The 22,156-nt window shown below is 38.9% G+C and overlaps 1 protein-coding gene across 5 annotated transcripts in view; it reads right to left on the reverse strand.

Annotated features, from left to right (window-relative positions):
• The window catches only part of IKZF3 (IKAROS family zinc finger 3), an 87,095-nt gene that overhangs the window by 12,653 nt on the left and 52,286 nt on the right, over nucleotides 1-22,156 (reverse strand). For 2 of the 5 annotated variants that reach the window (XM_032320777.1, XM_032320776.1), the window contains exons 5-8: nucleotides 13,599-13,859; nucleotides 12,271-12,438; nucleotides 10,287-10,403; nucleotides 837-953 (exon numbers count right to left, since the gene is read on the reverse strand). In XM_032320777.1, coding sequence (XP_032176668.1) covers nucleotides 837-953; nucleotides 10,287-10,403; nucleotides 12,271-12,438; nucleotides 13,599-13,859 — 663 coding nt within the window. Of the gene's footprint in view, nucleotides 1-836; nucleotides 954-1,069; nucleotides 3,423-10,286; nucleotides 10,404-12,270; nucleotides 12,439-13,598; nucleotides 13,860-22,156 lie in introns of those variants that run through there. The other 3 variants (XM_032320779.1, XM_032320780.1, XM_032320781.1) reach the window with 3 other exon arrangements.

Genomic DNA, 22,156 nt, shown 5'->3' on the forward strand with positions numbered 1-22,156 from the left:
TAAAATTCTGCTGGTTTTGAGGGAGATCTATTTTCGTGTGATAACTATTTTTGTTCGATATCACCAAATTTCAGTTTATAGCAAAACTGATACATTCAATTCAGCTGCCCCCTTTACAAATACAAATCTATTTTAAATACCATGGTCACATTCATGTAAACATCTGGGAGAGCTGGGCAAAACATCTCTGCCGTTCAACAGCCTGAACACTTTAAAGAATATAATTCTTTCTTTGCCATTTCATTCTGCTATATTATTTGACAATGTGAAAACCGGTGGCAAAAAAATTAACTCCAGTGAGACAAATGATTGAATCCAGACTTGTTATTTAAATCTATGTTTTCCCAACTTTCTCTTAAAGCCAATCTTCAATTAAATTCAAGAAAGTATGAAAAAGAAAAAGGGAAAGTATGGCAATTAGTTTTAGAACGTGAAAAAAGTTGGGGCATGATTACGGAACCCACTTGTAAAATATAATTACAAAAGATTACAAAAATGCTATCTCAAACATCTTACTGGTGTCAATTGCCTAAACTCTCTCATGCAACATATGTCATTCAGAATAAAGAGGAAGGAACAGCATTTTTAACACCAACTCCATTTAGGAAATTGGATGTCAAATACTCCCACCATCAGGAGTTAAGATTATTCAGTTAAAGTATTTTGTTCTATTTGCCCTAGTTATCAAAATGAAGCACGAAGAATAAATGTGTATAATGGAAAACCAATTATCTTATTTTAACAGAGATTAAGGGCCTGTGTAGTATATAAGCATCCTACGTTATCTCATTTAAACTATCTACTAACAACAGCAGGAAAAAGGCTCGTATTCTTACCAATGAATTTCTGAGGCATTGAGCTTTTTCGTTTTGCCACATTGCTTGCTAATCTGTCCAGAACGAGAGCTCTTTCACTTCCCATCTCTGCTTTGATGTGTCTTGCCTCCGCACTTGCTGGTTTGGAAAAATGTAAAAAGAAGAGGGAAAAGAACAAGGTGGTAAATGAGGGAGAAAAAGGAAATAAACTGGAAGGAAAAGTGTCAGAGATCTGATGCACACTCTGTTGTTACCTGTTATTACTGCTCAGATTCTTGCCTGGGGTACCTGCTGTGGTCAGTGAAGCCAGCACCAGGGCACGTTCAAATCTTGCAGTCTTATGCTGAGATGGGAAAGCCCGACCCATCCCCAACGAGTATCTTCATTAGCAAGAGGAAGTATTAAATAAACAGCCTGGACGTGGTTGGTTGCAAAAAGATAGATGGAGATCTTCTAACCCCTGATCAGCCTTCTTTCTGATTCTGAGTAACTGCGTGTGACACCTGCAGACTGATATAATTCTTCTTAACAACTTAAAAAAAAAAAAAAAAAGTATGGTGCCCCAGATTTACTGCTCTGTTTATGTTAATAGCACTTTTGAAAATAGATACACTTACCCAGACAGCAAGAAATCTACTCAGTGATTTGTGTATTGAGATTTTGAGTGTTTTTTTTTCTTTTCTTTTCTTTTTTTTCCGGCATGTTCCTTTCAGTTCCTATCTTTTAAATTCTATTTCTCTGGGCTCTGCATTATCTGTTTCATATGCTCCTCACATTTCAAAGTTGTCTCAGCTAAAATTTCCCTGAGCAACACTTCTGTTTTGAAATTAAAGAGCAATTTGTATAATTCATCTTTATTATATTTCTAATGAACAATGTGAATAAAAACTGCCTAAGAATATGGTCTAGTTGTTAATCCATGAATAGACCATTAAGTGGTTTAGGCCTGTGGTTCTCAGACCTGCTTGAACATTAGAATCAATCTTTCTGAAGAGAATGTAGGAAAACACCTATGCCCAGGTTCTCCTTCAGATCCTGAAATCAGGATCTCTGGGGTAGGCGCCTAGGCAACAGTATTTTTAAAGCTCTCCAGATGATTTTAAAATGCAGCCAGAATTGGAAACCACTAGATTATATAAATAGTACTAACATCTAGTCAACTAAATAGTACACTAGAATAAATAGAGTATAATTTACCCTGGTACAGCAGGCAGTAGTCCATAAGAGTCCAAGCCTAAAGTTCAAAGAGATACCAGCTGCTCTAAATGTTAAGGCTTTGAACCTGAACACATGATGCCAGCCCAAGCTGCAGATCTGCAAACTTTTCTGTAAAGGGCCAGATAGTAAATACTTTAAATTTTGTGGGACACATCTAGTCTCTGTTCCATATTCTTTGGTTTTTCCCCCTACCCACTACCCTTTAAAAATGTAAAAACCTCTGCACACTGTCTGCTGCCTACATTTGGCCCAAGGGTCACAGTTTGCTCACTCCTGTCCTACACATTCATATTGTGTTACTACAAACATTTCTTTCTGTTTTAACATAAACATTTCAGCAGAACCAAACTAAAATGATGTATCCATACATTTCTAACATCTCTAAGGAGGAAGAAATTGAAATTAGCTTAAGAGACTAGAATAAGAAGAAGTGATGGTTGCAGAACAGATTTTTTCCCCCAAACATATGCACAGTTTTAGGAATGGTCAGTGATCATTCTGTAGTTGAAGAGTTTGCTGTGTGAAGAGATTCTAATATACAGAAATAATGTCACGAATTCTATGGTCCTCTCAGACATTCAGTACCACAAACTGACATGTCCAGAGAGGGGAAAAAAAACCAGTCACCTCTGCAAGTAAACAAGCGAAAAACCTCCAGGGCAAGACTGTCAAGTAAGAAAACTGTCAGGGCAAGAAAACTAAAGCCAAATTAAAGAAAGAGAATTCAAAATATTAAATATGTTTTATTTTATTATTAGCATGTTTTTGTTTGTGTTCCCAGTCATTGCACAATAAATTATAAAGCTGATGGTTTTTAAATTCAGGAATAAAATGAAATCTGGCTCCAAAAAGGATTAAAAGGACAATGACCATATTTACTAGACTTTGGGAGTTTCTTGTCAAACGTAATTATATGCTTCAAAGAAGTAAGTCCCAGGCTCCGGGTTCAGTTACTAACAATACTATTTGTGTAAATGAAAACAGTAAAGGTTAGAATAGGGGGCCAGGGCAGCTTTGGGCCTGGTGGTAAAGCACTATCACTTTGGCTGACCTGCTGTTGCAAATAATGGGCACTTTAGAGACAGGACATTTTGTTACTGAGTGAAGTGGGTCAAATTCTGTCCAGCACAGGGATAGGTTTAAATGACCAAACAGGAAACTATTATATATATATTATTTCCTTTCACACAAACCACCACCAGATGTGGCACTACCCAGAGCCCCAAGAGCAGAGAGATGAAAGACAAAGGCCTGGGATTTGAAATCAGTTCCTGAGGCTGTTACAAAGACACTTTTTCTTAGAATCATCTGAGAGGCAGTTAAGTGGTGCTTTGACTGAGAACAGTCATTCTGGTTTGAGCAACTTTGAGGGGATTAAATCCAGGTTAACCCCCCTTTCCCCCTCCCACCTCCCCTTCCAACTCTGTATTATTATTAGAAAGCTTTACAGCGAAACATGAATGAAAAACAGTCCTGTGGGAATTTTTAAGTCCACCCCCATTTTACCACTATTCATATTGGTTCTTCAGTCACTCCTCTAATGGGCTAATCATCCCCCATTTAAGCCCCAGGACTCACCCTTTAAGCCCCAGGACTCACCCCAAGCATTATATCACCAGCCTACTTTTCCCGTTCAGCTCTCTGCAGTCACTGTCTACATTTTACCAAGTCACTATCAATTACCACTAGCAGCTTTCTGAGGACACATACTCAATACCTTCTATATTCAGGAGGATGCTAGAGCGGGGATGCATGACCTAAATAACATAATGAGGGCATGTCACTAAATGGCAGCCTTCCGAGATAACATCACCTTTTATCCCTGGTTACTCACCAAGCTTGTCTTGACAAGTCATTTCTAGATAAATCTTACTCTGTAGAACAGTGGCCAAATGCCTGACATTTAAAAAGATAACATTCTGAAGTGTTTGGATGGACAGATAATTGGGGGCATGGGTGGAGACTTTCCCATTTCCACAACTCTGGTTAGAGCCAACAAAACCCTCTGAGGCGAATTGAGAGGGCTTCCCCCACCCCACCCCCTCTCCCTGGTTTGTTCACTCAAAATATCAACTCCAAGATCCCAACTGTCACTGGACATGTAAACACACTCTAGAAATTAAGTTCATCTTTACCAAGTTAACCGTTTTTTATTTGGCAAGTTAGGCAAAGGTTCCAACTTTAACAGAATATGCTGCACTCTTTTTTCCCCCCAAACTGCTGGTCTTTTGCCTTGCAGTCAGTTGGACAGCTTGCTGGGTACTACTACTACTTGGGCACGCTTTAAAACAAAAGGAAATGCTCTGGAATTAGAGGATCTCTCGGGATTATAAACTTAGGCGGTACTCTTTTCAGCAGAGGACCTCTGCCTTTTGGTCCTCTGCTTCAACTTGAAGACCCAACTGTCTATTTATATAGTCTAGACTTGTTATCTTGCCACATCATGTCTCAAAAATGTAAGTGGAGGGAAACCAGTTTGGCAAGATAGCAAGGGGACAAGATAATGGGTTTAAATGATGAAATAGGAAATCCGTTCCTGGGTGGTGTTTGGCAGTTTAATGTTGCAAGAGGTGGGTGTGGAATACGGATAGTGGCCAGGAGCACAATTTACATACTTGGTTCATGAGAGCCTTGGAGGAGGGCTGTAATTCTGGATCAATTCCTCATGTCACTTCCCTACTATATAGTGGATGTATCAATTTTCATTAGCAAAATGATTTTAAACACACGTTGAAGATATAAATAATAAAACTAATATGAAGCCATAATTACAGAACCGGTTTCTATCTTTCATCTCCATATAAGTCTTAATGGTCTGGTTTTCAGTTAACTATTTCCATGATGCAATTCCTATCTCAAAGTGACTGCAGATTTAACCATGTAATTGGTTGTGTTTTTGTGTTTGTTCAGAATCTTTCATTTGATCTTGAAGTGTTAAATGGAGCTCAACTAAGAGGCATTGCTTCCTGTCTCTTCTCTGGTGTGGTCAGTAGGTAGCTGATGGACAGTGGAACAAAGGGGTGTTATTGTGTAACAAGAATTGTCTAACAAAAGATTGCTATCAAAGATTGAGGCAGGTTCTAACAAAAAAGTTACATAAAATTGTTGCCTTTTTGAGCAAGTAGAATAAATACTACCTGTCAGATGGTAGCACTTTTTAAGAAGAAAAATCAGTTGGGAAAATCAACTTTTAAAACATTTTAAAGTTTTTCATTGGCCTCTTACTTCGCAAAAAATGTAAGTTTATTTGAAAATTCTCGTGCTTGTATTGGCTCAGCCAAAACAATGAGCATGAAGATAAAAGGCTGTGACTCAAAGATTCATAAAGAAATTTAATCATTCAGGGCGCCTGGGTGGCTCAGTGGGCTAAGCCGCTGCCTTTGGCTCAGGTCATGATCTCAGGGTCCTGGGATCGAGTCCCGCATCGGGCTCTCTGCTCAGCAGGGAGCCTGCTTCCCTCTCTCTCTCTCTGTCTACCTCTCTACTTGTGATCTCTGTCAAATAAACAAATTTAAAAAAAAAAAAGAAATTTAATTATTCAATTACTTAAAAAAATCTTTTTTTTAAAAGATTTTATTTATTTGACATAGAGAGAGATCACAAGTAGGCAGAGAGGCAGGCAGAGAGAGAACGGTAAGCAGGCTCCCCACTGAGCAGAGATTCCCAATGTGGGGCTCGATCCCAGGACCCTAAGATCATGACCTGAGCCGAAGGCAGAGGCCTACCCCACTGAGCCACCCAGGCATCCCAATTACTTAAAAAAATCTTGTTATTGCTAGAACTCACGGTCAAAAAATGTCCCACTCCAAGTACTCATAACATGTGTGAAATTAGGCTAAATGAATCTCTATTCCAGTCCCTTTCTGGAATAAGAATCAAGCTAATGTGAAAATGAAGTTCGTGCTCATCTCTATTCTTCTTTTCATATGTACTCCATTAAGACCGCAGAATTGGAGCATCGGATGACATCATCTGTGAGGTCTGGAGTAGAAACCTGGACTGATGTAGCAATATCACATGTGCCTCTACTAGACCTTGGTAGTTTATTAACAGATCAAGCACCCATTGCCTTGCTGGATTGCGAGTTGTCCAAGGGTAGGGGCTAAACTTTCACTCATTTTTATGAACAGCTCTGGCACACAGAGAATCCAACGACTGCTATCTGAATGAAATAAAAATTATTAGTAAGGCCAGAAGTCCCATTACCTAACACAGCATTCTTTTGTAGACTGGTGCCTAGCCCAGGGCTTTTTTTCTCTTTTGCTTCCATAAAGACCTGCTTACTCAAAGCTAGGGATTTACACTAGGCTGCACTTTAATTGATAATAAGCACTTGATGAATAAAGTGCCATAGCCACAGTAGCAATGGAGTGTCATCTCTTTAAAAGCAAGGGAGGAAGGGGTAAGATGTACCACTGGTCAGGTTGGTCAGGTTCAGAATGGAACATGATATCCAGACTGGGACTCCCAATTTAAAGAAGAAAACAGAAATGAAAACCACATCAGGAGTAGTGGCAATAACAAAAGGCTTGGCTTGTGTGAACTGAACATTCTTTACATTTTAGGGGCACCTGGCTCGCTCACTCAGAAGAGCCCATGACTCTTGGTCTTGGAGTCATGGGTTGGAGCCCCACGGTGGGTGTAGAGATGACTAAAAGAAATAATAAACTAAAAAAAACCACATTCTTTACATTTTGGATTTCAGGAAAAATCATGGGAACTATCTGAAATACAAGAGAGTAATATATTGACTGACATGCTGTTTTTATTTTACTTGATTGAACTGTGACTTTATACATTTTATAACATGAAACCAACATTACAAAATATTTGTTTTAAACAAAGAAATCAAAACTTGCTGACTTAGTTAACCCTTTATTTTTTGCTGAGACTTAAAGAATTTGCACGCATCAAACCACCCTATGAAATGCAAATTAACTCAACCTCTGTATTTCAGCATTTCCTGAATCACCGTAAACCACTGAAGATAGCTAAAATATTTCTTTCATACTTTCCTAATTTGACATTCCTAAAAAATAAAAAAAACGTTATGGGGATGGGAAATAAGGTGGTAACCTCACTTTGAAATCAGTATTTTGAACTTAATACTCATAGAGGATAGTATACTGGTTTTCCCCTAACTCCAAGAGACTCAAGATACACATACACGCATATGTGTCTACTGGTGTGTGTGCTTCTCTATTTCTTTCACAAACCAGATAATATATAACTTTAAACAACAACTAATCAAGCCATATTTTCCCAAAGTGGAAAAAAAACAAGATGTGTAATTTTTTTAAAAGATTTTATTTATTTAGGGATGCCTGGGTGCCTTAGTCGGTTAAGCCACTGCCTTCGGTTCAGGTCATTATCCCAGGGTCCTGGGATCGAGTCCCACCTTGGGCTCCTTGCTCAGTGGGGAGTCTGCTTCTCTCTCTGCCTCTGCCTGCCTCTCTGCCTGCTTGTGCTTGCTCTCTCTCTCTCTGACAAATAAATACAATCTTTTAAAAAATTGTCAAAAGAAAGATTGTATTTATTTACTTGACAGAGAGAGACAACAAGAGAGGGAACGCAAAAAGAGGGAGAGAGAGGGAGAAACAGGCTTCCCACTGAGTGGGGAGCCCCATATGGCGCTCGATCCCAGGACCCTGGGATCATGACCTGAGCCAAAGGCAGACACTTAACGACTGAGTCACCCAGGCACCCCCCAGATGTCTATTAACTGATGTACGGATTTAAAAAAAAAAACAACAACACTAAATCCATACAATGGAATATTATTAGGCCATAAAAAATAATGAAGTGCTTATATGGGATACAACATGGATGACCTTGAAAACATTATGCTAAGTGAAAGAAGCCAAACAAAAAAGGCCATGTATTGTATGATTCTATGTACGTGAAATGTTCAGAATAAGTAAATCCATAGAGACAGAGAGTAGATCAGTGGCTGCCAGGCGCTAAAGAGGGGGGAACTGGAGAATGACTGCTAATGGGTACAAGGTTTCTTTTGAGGGTGATGAAATGTTATGGAATTAGTGGTGATGGTTGTATAACTTTGTGGATATATTAAAAACTACTGAATTATACACTTTTTAAAAAGGTGAATTTTTTTTTAAAGACTTTTTATTCATTCATTTGGCAGGCAGAGATCACAAGTAGACAGAAAGGCAGGCAGAGAGAGAGAGGAGGAAGCAGGCTCCTTGCCGAGCAGAGAGCCCGATGCGGGGCTCGATCCCAGGACCCTGGGATATGACCTGAGCTGAAGGCAGAGGCTTTAACCCACTGAGCCACCCAGGCGCCCCTAAAAAGGTGAATTTTATGGTAGGTGTATTATATTGCAGTGAATTTTTGAAAATAAATATAGCTAACCATGAAAAAAACAAAACTTCCAGTGATTTTGAAGCAAGTCACTCAATTTTTTATGAGTTTCAATTTCCTCACCTCTAAAATGAGGTGGTAGGATTAGATGCTGTCTTTAAACTTCTAGCTTTAAATATTAATAATTTTATTTGGAATATAATAGATTTTTATAACCTGGGAATGTCTCACAGAAAGAGCTCTATTGCAAACATTTCTCTTTAGAAATAAGGAGGAAATCCAACTCTTTGATAAAACCAAAGATGCCATCAGGATAAAAAGCAGAAGCATTGCAAACAACAGAATTCAGTTGGCCAGCTCCTAACACCATAAAATAGGCTTTATCTAAAAGAAAAGTTTCCTCTCACTCAAAGTAAGTACAGCTAGGCTACTAATGATTTCCACTCCATTTTCCTTGAGTTTCACATTATTTTTTTCATATTTTTGTAATCTTTCTGTTTTACAATATTCAAAGGCACCTACTGCTGGCAAACAACACATCCCCCAAGGATTCAATACTCGGAATACACAACATGTCCAATTAACCAAATAAAAATGTCAGGCAACCCAATCTATGGAACCAGAATAACGGTCACCTGCATGGGACAAAGGACAACTGCAAAGATGTGACACAAAGACGTTTCATGCTGTTTCAACTGTAGAGTGAGAAGGAAATAAAACCACAATTGATATATGAAAAGCATCTAGTGTTTCAACCAATTGCCCCTAGGCATATAATTCAAAACACTGAATAAAATATGATATTCCTGAAGCCAAAGACAGACATCACAATAAATCATATGAGTAGACAAGTATATGATTTGAGGGCTTTGGGCAAAGAAAATCCTTGTAGTGTTGTTGTTGTCAGTGTTTAAAGATATTTATTTATTTATTTATTTATTTATGAGAGAGAGAGAGTGGGGAGGGGGAAAGCATGTGCATGGGGAGGGTCAGAGGGAGAGGGAGGAGACTCCCTGCTGAGCAGGGAGCCCAATGTGGGGCTCGATCCCAGGACCCCAAAATCATGACCTGAGCCAAAGATAGACACTTAGCTGACTGAGCCACCCAGGCGTCCTGAAAATCCTTGTAGTTTTAACTGACTCAGCCTCAGCCAGCCCTCAACCTGCTCTACTCTTAGTTGCTCTTTCAGGGAATGGCAACTGCATTCTTCATCACATCCCACATCAATCTGTTAGGAAATCCTGTTGGCTCTACCTTTAAAATGTTTAGAGAATTAGAACATTTCTCATCACCTCTACCACTACCCCAGACACAGTCTTCTCCCACTTGAATTACTATAATGGCTTTCTAACTAGACTCTCCAAATCCCAATCTTGCTGCGAATAAAAATTTCTTCTTAATAGCCAAGTAGAGTGATTCTTCTAAAATGAAAAGTCCAATTATGTTACCTCTCAATTCAAAACCCTTTGAAGATCTTCAGTTTCACTTGGTAAAACCACCCTTTATAATGGCCAACAAGGCTTGATAAGATCTGGTTTCCCATTTCCTTTCTGGCCTCATGTTCCCTTCCCCACTCTGCTCCAGCCACACAGGACTACTTATACTTCTTCAAACTCAAGCCACAGGGCCCTTGCATTTGCTATTTCCTAGTTCTCTGCAGGGTTTTCTCCTTATCCCTTTAAGTCTGTTCAAATGTTGCCTCCCTGACTTACCTTCTTTCCCCCCAGGACGTACTTCATTTTGCTTAATAGTACTTACTACCTTCTAATATACTGTATATGTTACTTATTTACTTTGCTTATGGTGGTCTGCCTTTCCCCATTAAAATATAAACTGCAAGGACAGACTTTTGTTTGTTTGTTTGTTTACTACGTCTCCCATCACCTAGAAGAGTAGATGCTCACTACATGTGTGTAGAACGAATGAACTCACCAGTCTCACCCAGGTCCGTGTTCTGAAGAAATGTACGGCAGCGCTCCTTATGCTCCTCGAGGGAACTTCTCTGCTTGTAACTCCTTCCACAAAACTCACATTTATAGGGTTTCTCAACTATAAGGAGAGCACAAGGGGGCACTCAGTGACCCTTAGGGGTTACAGAACAAGTGGTGTCGTGGGGCTCTGTGCAAATTGTCCTTTAGGAATGAGGCTGCTGAAAGAAGTCAGGGTATTTGGATACCTATGCAGCTATATTATTTTTAAATTTAGTAAACTGAAATAAGGTGATAATCTTCAATTGACTGTTATATTTAAGTTTTCTTTAAAAGAATAGCCTCCTTTCACATGTGGAAGGATTTGGATTTAATGACTATCACTGAGCACAGTGTTTTGGTTCTAGATGAAATGTTATTTCTTTAGGAAAAAATATAAGGCTGTTTGTTTGTTTCTCCTCAAGGAGGTTAGTGTGGCTTAAAAATGAAATAGAAAGAAATCCCTTATTTTGTGACATCCATCTGGTTGTAAGTAAAGAATGCTGGGAGTTAGACATTCAGCCAGAAACTGATGGATTTTTCAGAGTTCTGACATATTTGGATAAATTTAGTTTATCCTTGCTAAGCGGTTATAGTGAAGTCTGGGCTTGAAAAAAACTGAGCTAATTATAAGTAATAACTTCAACTCTGTGTCCAGGGCTGGCCTTTCTGATTTGTTGATAAATGTACCCTATGAATATGTCAGAGTTTTAGGAACTGAGATTTTTATTTTCTAATCCTGCTGCTCTGGTTAAAACAGAGTTTTGGGACTTAAAGTACTAAAAGATCCCTCTCGAATCCCAAATTAAAATAAATGCAGGTTTGCTAGGGCTAAAAATGTTGTTATCCGCATAGTGGGGTCCTTGAGAATCTATCTAAAAAGTGACCACTATGTTTGGATCTTACTTGAAAAAAGCAACAGAAGAGAACTATTCTAATTTATTTGGACCAAATTCATCCTTAATTCATTACTTTGAACAATGAACTATAAAAGAAACCTTTCTCTTACCACTTATGGTCTCTCGTGGTGGGTTTTGCTTGGGCTGACTTGTTTAATCCTTAGTCTCTGAATTGTGACCAGTTGTGGGTTTGGGGCTGGGTTTTAGTCAAAGCAGTACGTGGATTGACATAAAAACAAACCTTTTTTTTTTTTTTTTCTTCAATTAAAAAGTTTGTCAGATAACATCAAGAACATGAGGTCCCAAATTTGAAAATAAACTCAGTTTTATTTTTCTAGGAGGGAAATTCTAAACGTTGAAAAAAGTTTTATTATCTTGCTTGGTTAAAATAAAGAGTGAAAACATCAAAATAGAACATAGTTGGGTTTTTTTTTTATGAATTCTTTTGCTGCTCATCTTCTAGATATTAAAAATAAATAGGCTGACCAAGAAGAAAGTCAGGTTTAAGAGATGCACACTTAAAACCAATACAACGTTATACTGTCAATTATATCCCAGTTTAAAAATTTTTAGCCCAGAATGGCCAAAAGGAACCCTCTGACAATGATTCATACTCCATTTACACTTTTATGTAACTTACAGACTGTATGTACATCATTTGCTTGTCCAGACTTCTGAATGAAAAATGTGTCTGTGTGTTTTTTAGGAAAATAATCTCTTAATAAAGTTTACCATAAGAAAATACTGATGACCATAATTTTTTCACAAAAAATTTAAAAGGCATTTTTATAGAGCAGACTTTTCCTGTCTCACTGTCTTGTTCTCTAGGGGAGCAAGGATGGTAAGGAGATGATCATCCCCATTGAGCCAGACGGAGAGCAATTAATGCCTTAATGGAAGTGTAATTAGCCCTAGAGGTCTCTGCTGTTGTAACCCTTCAGAACAGGAATGACGGATTGAAACCTCCATACTTAACTCTTTCTAGTTTCCTCAGTGGGCACCAAGGAACACATATTTACTAGATATGGAACGCTCATTGCTCTCACTTACCAGAATGTGTCCTAAGGTGACCTGTGAGTGCGTCTCTTCTCTGGCATGCATAGTTGCAGAGGTGACACTTAAAAGGTTTTTCCCCTGTGTGCAGTTTAATGTGGCGGAGGAGGTTACCTTTCTGAGTAAAAGATGCCCCACACTGATTACACTGGAATGGGCGTTCACCTTTAAAAAGGACAAAAAGGAGACTTCTGATCACCCAGCAAGCAAGTGGCAAAGCATATGCACAGATTAGATGCCTATGGCAAAAGCTCATCTTTTAGATAATATCTGTTCATATCATATTGGGATCAGCTGGAGCTATACTTCAAGGCAAGTGTACAACTTACTTCTGGAGTCTTCCCTGTAGGAGAGAAAAAACATTTCTCTTCTTCAGTCCTCCATTCCCAAATAGCAAGGCTATTTTACTTAATGTCTTGGATTAGAGCAAAAAATAAAGAAAGAAAGAAAGAAAGAACCAACATTCCCCCCGCCATCAAAAAAACAAGAGTAGGGCGCCTGGGTGGCTCAGTGGGTTAGGCCGCTGCCTTCGGCTCAGGTCATGATCTCAGGGTCCTGGGATCGAGTCCCGCATCAGGCTCTCTGCTCAGCCGGGAGCCTGCTTCCCTCTCTCTGCCTGCCTCTCTGCCTACTTGTCATCTCTCTCTGTCAAATAAATAAATAAAATATTAAAAAAAAAAAAAACAAGAGTAGCTCTGGAAGTGCTTTCCAGATGTAAGTTTGTAACACCACTTACCATTCTTTTTTAATATAATCTCAATCTGAGAAAAAAAGAATCACAGACTCAAATCTTAATAAGGTATGGAGGGTCAGGAGTGCTTCTTTTTTAAAGTTTCAGATATCAGATGGAGTCTATTGGGCTCAGTGGGACTGTGAGTTTGTATGCATTTCTACAGGCTGGCTGTTTATTGTCTGAAAATAAAATTTTTAAACTGGTAATAAAAACTATATCCTTTCATCTATCAAATTTGAACCCAAATTGTCTGCTTTTTAAAAAGTTATGCAAAAATGTATGAATGATGCTTAGGAAGCACATCACACAATGCAACTTTTACTTATTAAGTGAAGAAAAATATTTGGCTGACCTAGAACACTCCGCTTACTACAGTATTTTTATTCATGACATTTGCAATGTTTGCCAAACGGATAGTAAAGCAGGCATAAAAATCACTGGGTAAATGAAAAGACAGAGAGGGAGCAATACATCAGAATTACAGCAAAAATCAATGGAAGTAATCAGAAGTCATCCCAAATTCCACCATTTCATTTCTCACATGGTTGCATTAGGACAGTTTTCAGAAGAATGGATAAAGAACACTATTTACCAGTATGGCTCCGCTTATGAACCATTAAGACATTGAAGCTAATGCAGGATAATCCACACACATCGCAGTTCATCTTGCCACTGGCTGGTCTGCTACTATCATATGAGACAACATGTCTTTCCAACTTAATGTTTTCATATTCATTATATTCTCTTGAATAGCTGTATGGAATTTCAGGCTCTTCCACATTTCCCATGGGCTCTGGCTTTAAAATATTCTCATCCCTTTCAGTGTATTCATCTTTCACTTTCATGCAATCATCTGCAGGGAAGAAAATGCAAGAAATGAACAATGATTGTATTTGGAGTTATCAAAGCGGCTCAAAGAGAGAGACCCACAACTGACAATTAAATACCAAATGAAGCTAATATAATACAAGAAACCACCATTAGGATGAGCATTCATTATTTGAATTCAGAACCACAGTCAGTGGAAAACACACACACACACACACAAAAATAGATAAGAGTTTTAGACCATCCAGAAAATGAGAGAACGGATTTAGCCGTCACTGCTTAAAGTGACCATGAAAAAAACATTCTGAGCAACTCTTCTCCAGTATTGGGGGAGAAGAAAGGTTCTCAGATTTAGTACCTTTTCTGGTGGCTGCAGTTAAAAGGCAAGGTGGTGGAGCTCTTCAGTTTCAAGAAGAAAATACTGTTTTAATCCTTTAAATGCATTCAATTTAAGCAACTAAGAGTGAGGTTTGAATATTTAAAATGGTTTTTCTGATTTTAAGAGCCATGCTTTGCCTCTTCCCCTTCCATGTATATGCACTGCTAAAATGAGTCTTATCTCTCTGTTTCTCTTGGAACTGATAATGAGACAACCTTGTATATAGAGGAAGCTGGCTGTACTAGTGAAATACTGTTGAGAAAGATAAAAAGAGAAGTAATTCTTTAACATATTCTTCTAAGGAGTCACTTTCATTGACATAGGTAAATGGAGCTCAGCCTAAGCAAGGGGAAGCACACCTACACCCATGGTAGGGCAGGTGGAACTCAAAATCTTAGAACTGTAGGACTGGACAGGAGAGGAGGGCCTGGCCCACATGATTCAGCTGACCAGGCACTGTCTTACAAAGAGCTGCAATACTCTTAAGCTGAAGAAATAAGAAGTGAAGAAGGCAAATTTATGTAGTGACACTAATAACACCTAAATAATTGCCTGATAAAATCATAATAAATACTTGCCAGGGATTTTCATATATAAAATAAGCTGTATAAATGCTTACTTTTTCCCAACATTTATTCTTAGAAATTGGAAGTTATGCTTCCTCATGAGGAATCATAAATCAGTGGAGTCTTAGGGCTGGAAGAGATCACCTAATCCAACCCTTTGGTGTTTTGGGTAAGAAAATCTGGCACCAGAGATCTTTTCAGTGACTTGCCCAAGGTTACACAGTCAGTTAACAGCCAGTGTGTGATTAGAATGCTGAACTTGGATCTGACCTCACACACTAGATGTAGAAAGTCTAGGTGGCTTCTTACTAACATATTCCACTCTCCCATCAGTGGTGTAGACATTAAAAACCAAAACACTCTGAACAAAAGATACTTTAAAAAACTGCATCCCTTCCAAAAAACACCAGTAAGTGCAGCTCCTGTTGCCACATAGGAGGAAGTACAACTGCAGCTGTGCCTGGCTTGCTACCTTCAACTCAAGTTTCAATTTTCACTTCTATCAAGGTTACCTTTTATCTATATTAACTGTGTTTGCTTAATAGAGCAAGACAGGGCCTAACCACCAACCAAGGAGCCATTGCTGCAACACTGTTCCTCTGCTTCTCACCACGGTTCATGGTTCATAGCATTTCACTCTTTGCTTAGAAGAGATGTAGGGCTGTAGGATCAGTCCAACATGTTTAAAATTTGCCCATTTAATGCATCTGAGTCACATATGAATTCATATCCATTTCCGACACGGAGAGAGATTCATTCCCTTCTTTCTCTGGATAGGTCTTGCCTGCCTTTCAGATAGCATTTGTTTGCTTAAGAGGTTTTGTTTAAGAAAAAAAATTTAAAAGAAGGATGCACCTGAGGCTTGTACCCTCCTCCCTTCCTTCATCACTCCAGCTGTGGGTGATATCCCACCAAAGCTTGAGTGCTCTTCAGTTTGCATGTAGGCGTTTAAAAGAACCTCAACGGAAAACTTCAGCTACTGAAAACCAAAAACAGCAGATAGGGGCCAGCAGAAAGAAGATCCTTTTCATTTTGGTTATAAAATGTTAATATGAACAGACCCAGGCCAATCCACGGACAATGACAATTAAAAACTAGGAAGATAAATGTGTGAGGTCTTTCTGAAAACACAGGACAAAAGAGAGTTGTTCCTTCCCTCAGTACTTGGTCTTTAATGGGTTTGACATCAAATTGAAATACTACACCAATCCGGCTCAAGAGAAAATCTTGGATTTTGTCCCTTAGGATTTAGCTGTAGAACAAAAAAGATGGTATTTGAGACACAGACCTCTGAGGGAAAGATAAGAGACACATGGATAGGATATAGGAAAAGTCCCTGATACTTAATGGACCAAGAGTTCTTCGGACAGTTGTTGGTTTGTCTTTGGAATTGTACTACTTTTATTTTTATTTATTTATTTATTTTTTTAAAGATTTTATTTATTCATTTGACACAGAGAGATCACAAGTAGGCAGAGAGGCAGGCAGAGAGAGAGAGAGGAGGAAGCAGGCTCCCCGCGGAGCAGAGAACCCGATGCGGGACTCGATCCCAGGACCCTGAGATCATGACCTGAGCCGAAGGCAGCGGCTTAACCCACTGAGCCACCCAGGCGCCCTGTACTACTTTTAGATGAAAGAACTGAATGGCCTCTCTGTATGGTTACTGGGGATGAACAATTCATCATGCTTTACCATGTAAAGATACACAGAATTGAATATTAGAATACATTAGTACTGAGATACACATGGGATTTCTGAGAGATTACTGGGTGTAGCACTTAGCCTCCAAATAGAGCCCACCACAAAGATCAGCAAAGACACTAATCGCCTTCTCTTGGGAAGAAGATTTATTGGAATCAAAGGGGAGCATTCTACTACTTAGTATCCCTTGAAAATATTAAAAGTATGTCTAAAATCAAACTTGTCATCTTTGAACCCAAACTTGTTTCTAATTTATGACTTCATTATAATTCCAAGTGGCATCTTCCTTCTTCCAGTTCCAAGTCTTAAAAGTGGAATCCTTTTCCTTTAAATCTCCACATCAAATCAGTCTTCAAGACCTACAGATTCAGGGTGCCTGAGTGGCTCAGTTGTTAAGCATCTGCCTTCGGCTGGGGTCATGATCCTGGGGTCAAGCCCCATGTTGGACTCTCTGTTCTGGGGCAGAAAGCCACTTCTTCTCCCACTCCCTGTGCTTGTGTTCCTCTCTCACTGTTTCTCTGTCAAATAAATAAATAAAATCTTAAAAAAAAAAAAAAAGACCTGGGGCACCTGGGTGGCTCAGTGGGTTAAGCCACTGCCTTCGGCTCAGGTCATGATCTCAGGGTCCTGGGATCGAGCCCTGCATCGGGCTCTTTGCTCAGCAGGGAGCCTGCTTCCCTCTCTCTCTCTCTCTCTCTCTCTCTCTGCCTCTCTGCCTACTTGTGATCTCTGTCTGTCAAATAAATAAATAAAATCTTTAAAAAAAAAAAACCTATAAATTCTATTTCCTCAGGCTCTCTGGTGACAATTCCTCTTTTCTGTTTCCTATTGCAATTTGGTCTAGCCTCTCATCCCATCATACCCAAACTCATCCTGTCTCAACACTCCTTTCCAGACAGCTCTACTACAAAAGTAAGCTATGCTTTCTATATCCATATTCTCAAATCTCATGTAAAATTCCCTCTAATTGGGCTCCCACTTTCACAATTCACTGAATTCACTGAATCTGCTCCCCTGAAGATTATAAGTCATCTCCCGATTCCTATACCAAATGGCCTTTTGTGTGCTATTCTCCCCAACTTCTCTGTAGCCCTTTATACTACTGACCATCATTCCTTCCTCTTCTATACTCCTATTTGTTCAGTGAAACTGTAACTTCTTTCCTTACCTCTCTGATTGCTTCTTTCTATCTCTTTTTCCTCCATCTGCCTCCTAAACACTACCTGTAATGCTCTTTTTCCATCCCTTGACATCTTATCCCCTGTGGCAATTTCATCTACTCTTCAGGCTTCAACTACTGTTTTATATATGATTAATTCCTAAATGTGTGTGCCTGATCCAGATACACACACACACACACACGCAGGTGTAATCTCTCTCCCCTTCTTCAGTCCTCCATTCCCAAAGGACTCCATAGGTATCTCCCCAGTTACTCAGGCTAGACTCCTTACAATCATCTTTCCTTCGTCTTATTTTTGCGCCCCACTTAATCACCCATTGGTTCTATTTTTGTATCCTCTCTCCAATCTGTTTCTCCTCCCCACTACTTTGTATTCCCAGTATCCTGAATCTCAGGTAATCTCTGATTACCCTCCACATTGTTCTCCCTGCTCCCTTTCTCTCTCCTTCCCAGTTCATCCTATACTATACTACCACACTATCCTTCCTCTACTATAGCTCTGGTCATATCATGACCCTGTCAAAATTCTTCAATATTCTCTATTGCCGAGTTTAAAAGGCCTTTCAGCATCTGGCCCCAACCTGTCTTTGTAATGTTTATTTTGAATACTCATATATCTTTAACCAAACTAAACAACTTCTAAATATTCTTGCTTTTATTTATTTATTTATCTATTTAAGATTTTATTTATTTATGACAGAGGGAATACAAGCAGGGAGTGGAAGAGGGAGAAGCAGGCTGTCTACTGTGCAGGGAGCCCAGATTCCAAGCACTGGGATCATGACCATAGGCAGATGCTTAATGACTGAGCCACCCAGGGGCCCCTATTCTTGCTTTTATTATTTCCACTGCCTATAAGGTCTTTCCCCAATGTTGCCACAGGTGGGTCCAAAACCTAAAGATTCTTTAAAGCCAATACTAGTATGTTACTTCTTACCCACCCTCCATCCCCTCCAGGTGCAAAATAATCTGTTTCTTGTTTCTCTGAGTTACTTATAAATTCACCTCATCTCCCATATGATCATATAAGCTATCTGAGGTCAGAAGCTACACAGGTTGCTTTTTTTTTTTTTTAAAGATTTTATTTATTTATTTGACAGACAGATCACAAGTAGGCAGAGAGGCAGGCAGAGAGAGGAGGAAGCAGGCTCCCTACCGAGCAGAGAGCCTGATGTGGGGCTCCATCCCAGGGCTCGATCCCAGGGCTCGATCCCAGGGCTCTGGGATCATGACCTGAGCCGAAGGCAGAAGCTTTAACCCACTGAGCCACCCAAGCACCCCCCTCCCCCCCCTTTTTTTTAAAACTCAGTATCCCCTGTGACACTACTTGACCTGTATCTGTAGAGACTAGAGGCTTTGTGGTTTGAAGATAGAAATGTTGGGGGTCTCATCATAGACCTACTAATTTGGGTGTGGAGACTGGAAATATGCATTAAAATTATGCTCTGTAGGTAAATCTTAGGTAACAAATGGACTTTAAGAACTGCCACTCCAGGGGGATGGGATGGGGGCAGAAAAAAGCACAGCTGCTCTACAGTTTGACGCAATGCTCTGCATAAACTACACACACATTAAATACTTAGTACATGAATATACACTGCATTAGCCTCCTAACTGGCTCACAGTGTATGTGACCTCTATTTTATACTACATTTTATTTCCAGATTAATCATCCTGTAACACTAAAACTCCTTTTCAGAAACTTTCAATGATTTCATTTTGCTTATAGAACAAAATCCAAACTCCTCAGCAAGACCTTCAAGGGCCTGTCCAGAACCTGCCCTGTGCCTACCCAATCATCTCATTCCTCCTCAATCAACCTTTTCTCTATACTAGAACCTTGCTACTCGAAATGGGGGCCTTGGATCAGCAGTTCCAGCATCCCCTGGGAGCTTGTTAGAAACACAGACTCTCAAGTCTCACCCCAGACCTACTTGATCAGAATTTGCATTTTAACAAGATCCTCAAGGATTTCTATGCACATTAAAGTTTGAGAAGTTACAGCAGCAATCTAATGGCAGTTTTCCAAGCCTGTTTTCTAGTCTTTCCAACACCCAAATGCCCTTCCCTCACATCAATATTCTATTCAAACTTCCAGATGCTATTTAAATGCCATTTCCTCCATGCAGTCTTCCTCGATATCCTAACGTAGAAAAAAATTCTCATTTCTATTCTTTCTCCTATACCCACTTCACTCAACTTTATGTATATAGCATGATACCATTAATCTCTACAGATTCACCTTAATGTAGTTGATGTGTTCATAAAATGTTACATATAAAACTGATAATATTGTTCCACTGATTTACATTACACGTTCAGAGATGTTTCTCTTCATTTTTCTTTGATTTTCAGTTGTCAGTGACTAGCAACATTTGAACTGTTAATAAAGGCCAAAAATCTTAAAAGATCTGGCAAGAAATACTTGAATATAGTGAACTGCTCCAAAATACCCTAAAGTTTTTATGAAGCGAATACAACTTTTGTGATGTGAATAATCTCCCATTTTAGTTTCGTAAATTCCAGTTTCCTATAATACATGTCATGTTTCTTAGACACTTAAATTGCCACTTAAAATACTATCAAGAATCTTCACAGGCACTAGCAATATTTTATTTCTTAAGCCAGGTGGTGGGTCCATGGATGCTTGTTTTGTTGTTATTCTTTAAAGTATACATGTAATTATATCTGCCTTTTTGCATGTATGATGTATGTCATACTAAAAAATGTTAAAGGCTTCCTGAGTAAATTTTTTATAAGTGAACTTGTGGAGAAAAGAACATACCAAACCACAAATTGCTGATAAAGGTAATTGCTAAACATTCCCAGAGGGGGGAAATAGATGTCTAAATTGAATCTAACCCATAGAAAATTAGATTAAACTGAACTTCTTCCTAAAGGAGCTACTCTGGGGTACAATTGCTCCCATCTTTGTCTATGTTCTGGAGACCTCTTAGGAAGATGACACACACTAACACACACACACACCCCAGAGAGAATTTTGTAGGCTGAAGAGAACAAAGGCTTGGCTCACTGGGGCTGATGCACATGGTTTCATTTCCTGGGGTGATGGTTATCACATGAAAGGCTTGCACTCCAGAGTAGACATTTTTGGTTTCACCTGAGACATTGCAAAAACAATGGGTCTTGGAAAGGATCCAAAATCTAAATCCTTCAGGGGCAATAGCAGTCTCAGCCAACTGTGCCTCAGTTTGTTTTTACAGGCACATAAAATGCTCAGTTGGAGAGAAGAACCTATCAAAGATGGCAAATGGAACAGACAACTTGGGTGTCCTGGATAACATGTTAGTAGGAATTTCCCATTGTAAAGAGGGGATTCTGAATTTCCACTCTGAATTACGGGCTCTCAGAATCCAACTCAAAGAATGACAAAGTTTAGAGTGATAGCCTTAAGTTTGCCAGAGATACTGTGAGAAGAGGCAAAACAAGATAGAGGCTGTTAGACAAGGAAGACACAAAAGGGTGATGTTGTTTAAGTGTTTTACAAGGATTAGGGGTCATAACCATGAAATCCTCAGCACATGCAAAAGTCAACTGGATAACAAAGAAGCTTAATCATCTTAATGTGGCATTTTAATGATGCCACTGATTTGCTATGCCAATTCAGAGATAATGAGGCCCTAATGCTACAGATGTTCAGCCAGGCTAAAAGAAAGGGGGGGTAGGGTGGGTGGGCTTTTCTAGCATGCCATTTTCTAACTATCCAATTAAACAAATTGTGAAAGCATCTAAATAGTTTACCAGGTTTTGACAGCTGTTAATAGGATTTAGAAGCTTGAAGCACTAAAGAGCAAAATGGGAGATATATGTATGGTAGGTATTTAGTCTACAGAATTTGTTGCTATCATCCAATACCTTAGAAATAGATCAACTAAAACGGTCTTCCTTATAAAATTAATATCTCTAATCCTTTCCCACAATGGCCTCTTTGTATTAGGAATAAGAACACTGAAATCATGGGTCATTTTCATTTTCTAATTTACATTTTTATTTGTAAAGTGAGGAGGGGGGAAAACCAATGATATTTTGCCAACTAAAGAATACAAAGTTCTAGTATTTGTTAACCAGTAAAATTATAAAGCTTCAACAAAAGCAAAACTTCTGGGCATTGATTTACAGGATCCATTGTGTTGTCATGTTTCTCTTCTTTTAAAATTTAAAATGATAGGTATCCATTAATTTTTAAAACATGTATTTAAAAATTAGGGGAAAAAACTGGAAAGGGTGAATCAGACCACTAAGAGATTAAATATTAATATCTCATTAGTAGTGAAATAAGAGATAAGCAGTTTGGATGATACTTGGTTTAGTTAAAGTTTGCATTAAAACATATTTTCATCAGACTTTCAAATTTGCCTTTAAAAAATCTAAACTGGTAATTACTAAATAATGTCACTTCAAATTCAAGAACATTAGCATGAAAACATGAAGAAAGTTTCAGTTGCAAAGGAACCACCCTCCATTTTACTAATAAC

This window comes from Mustela erminea, chromosome 18 (assembly GCF_009829155.1).
Source record: "Mustela erminea isolate mMusErm1 chromosome 18, mMusErm1.Pri, whole genome shotgun sequence".
Lineage (NCBI taxonomy): Eukaryota > Metazoa > Chordata > Mammalia > Carnivora > Mustelidae > Mustela > Mustela erminea.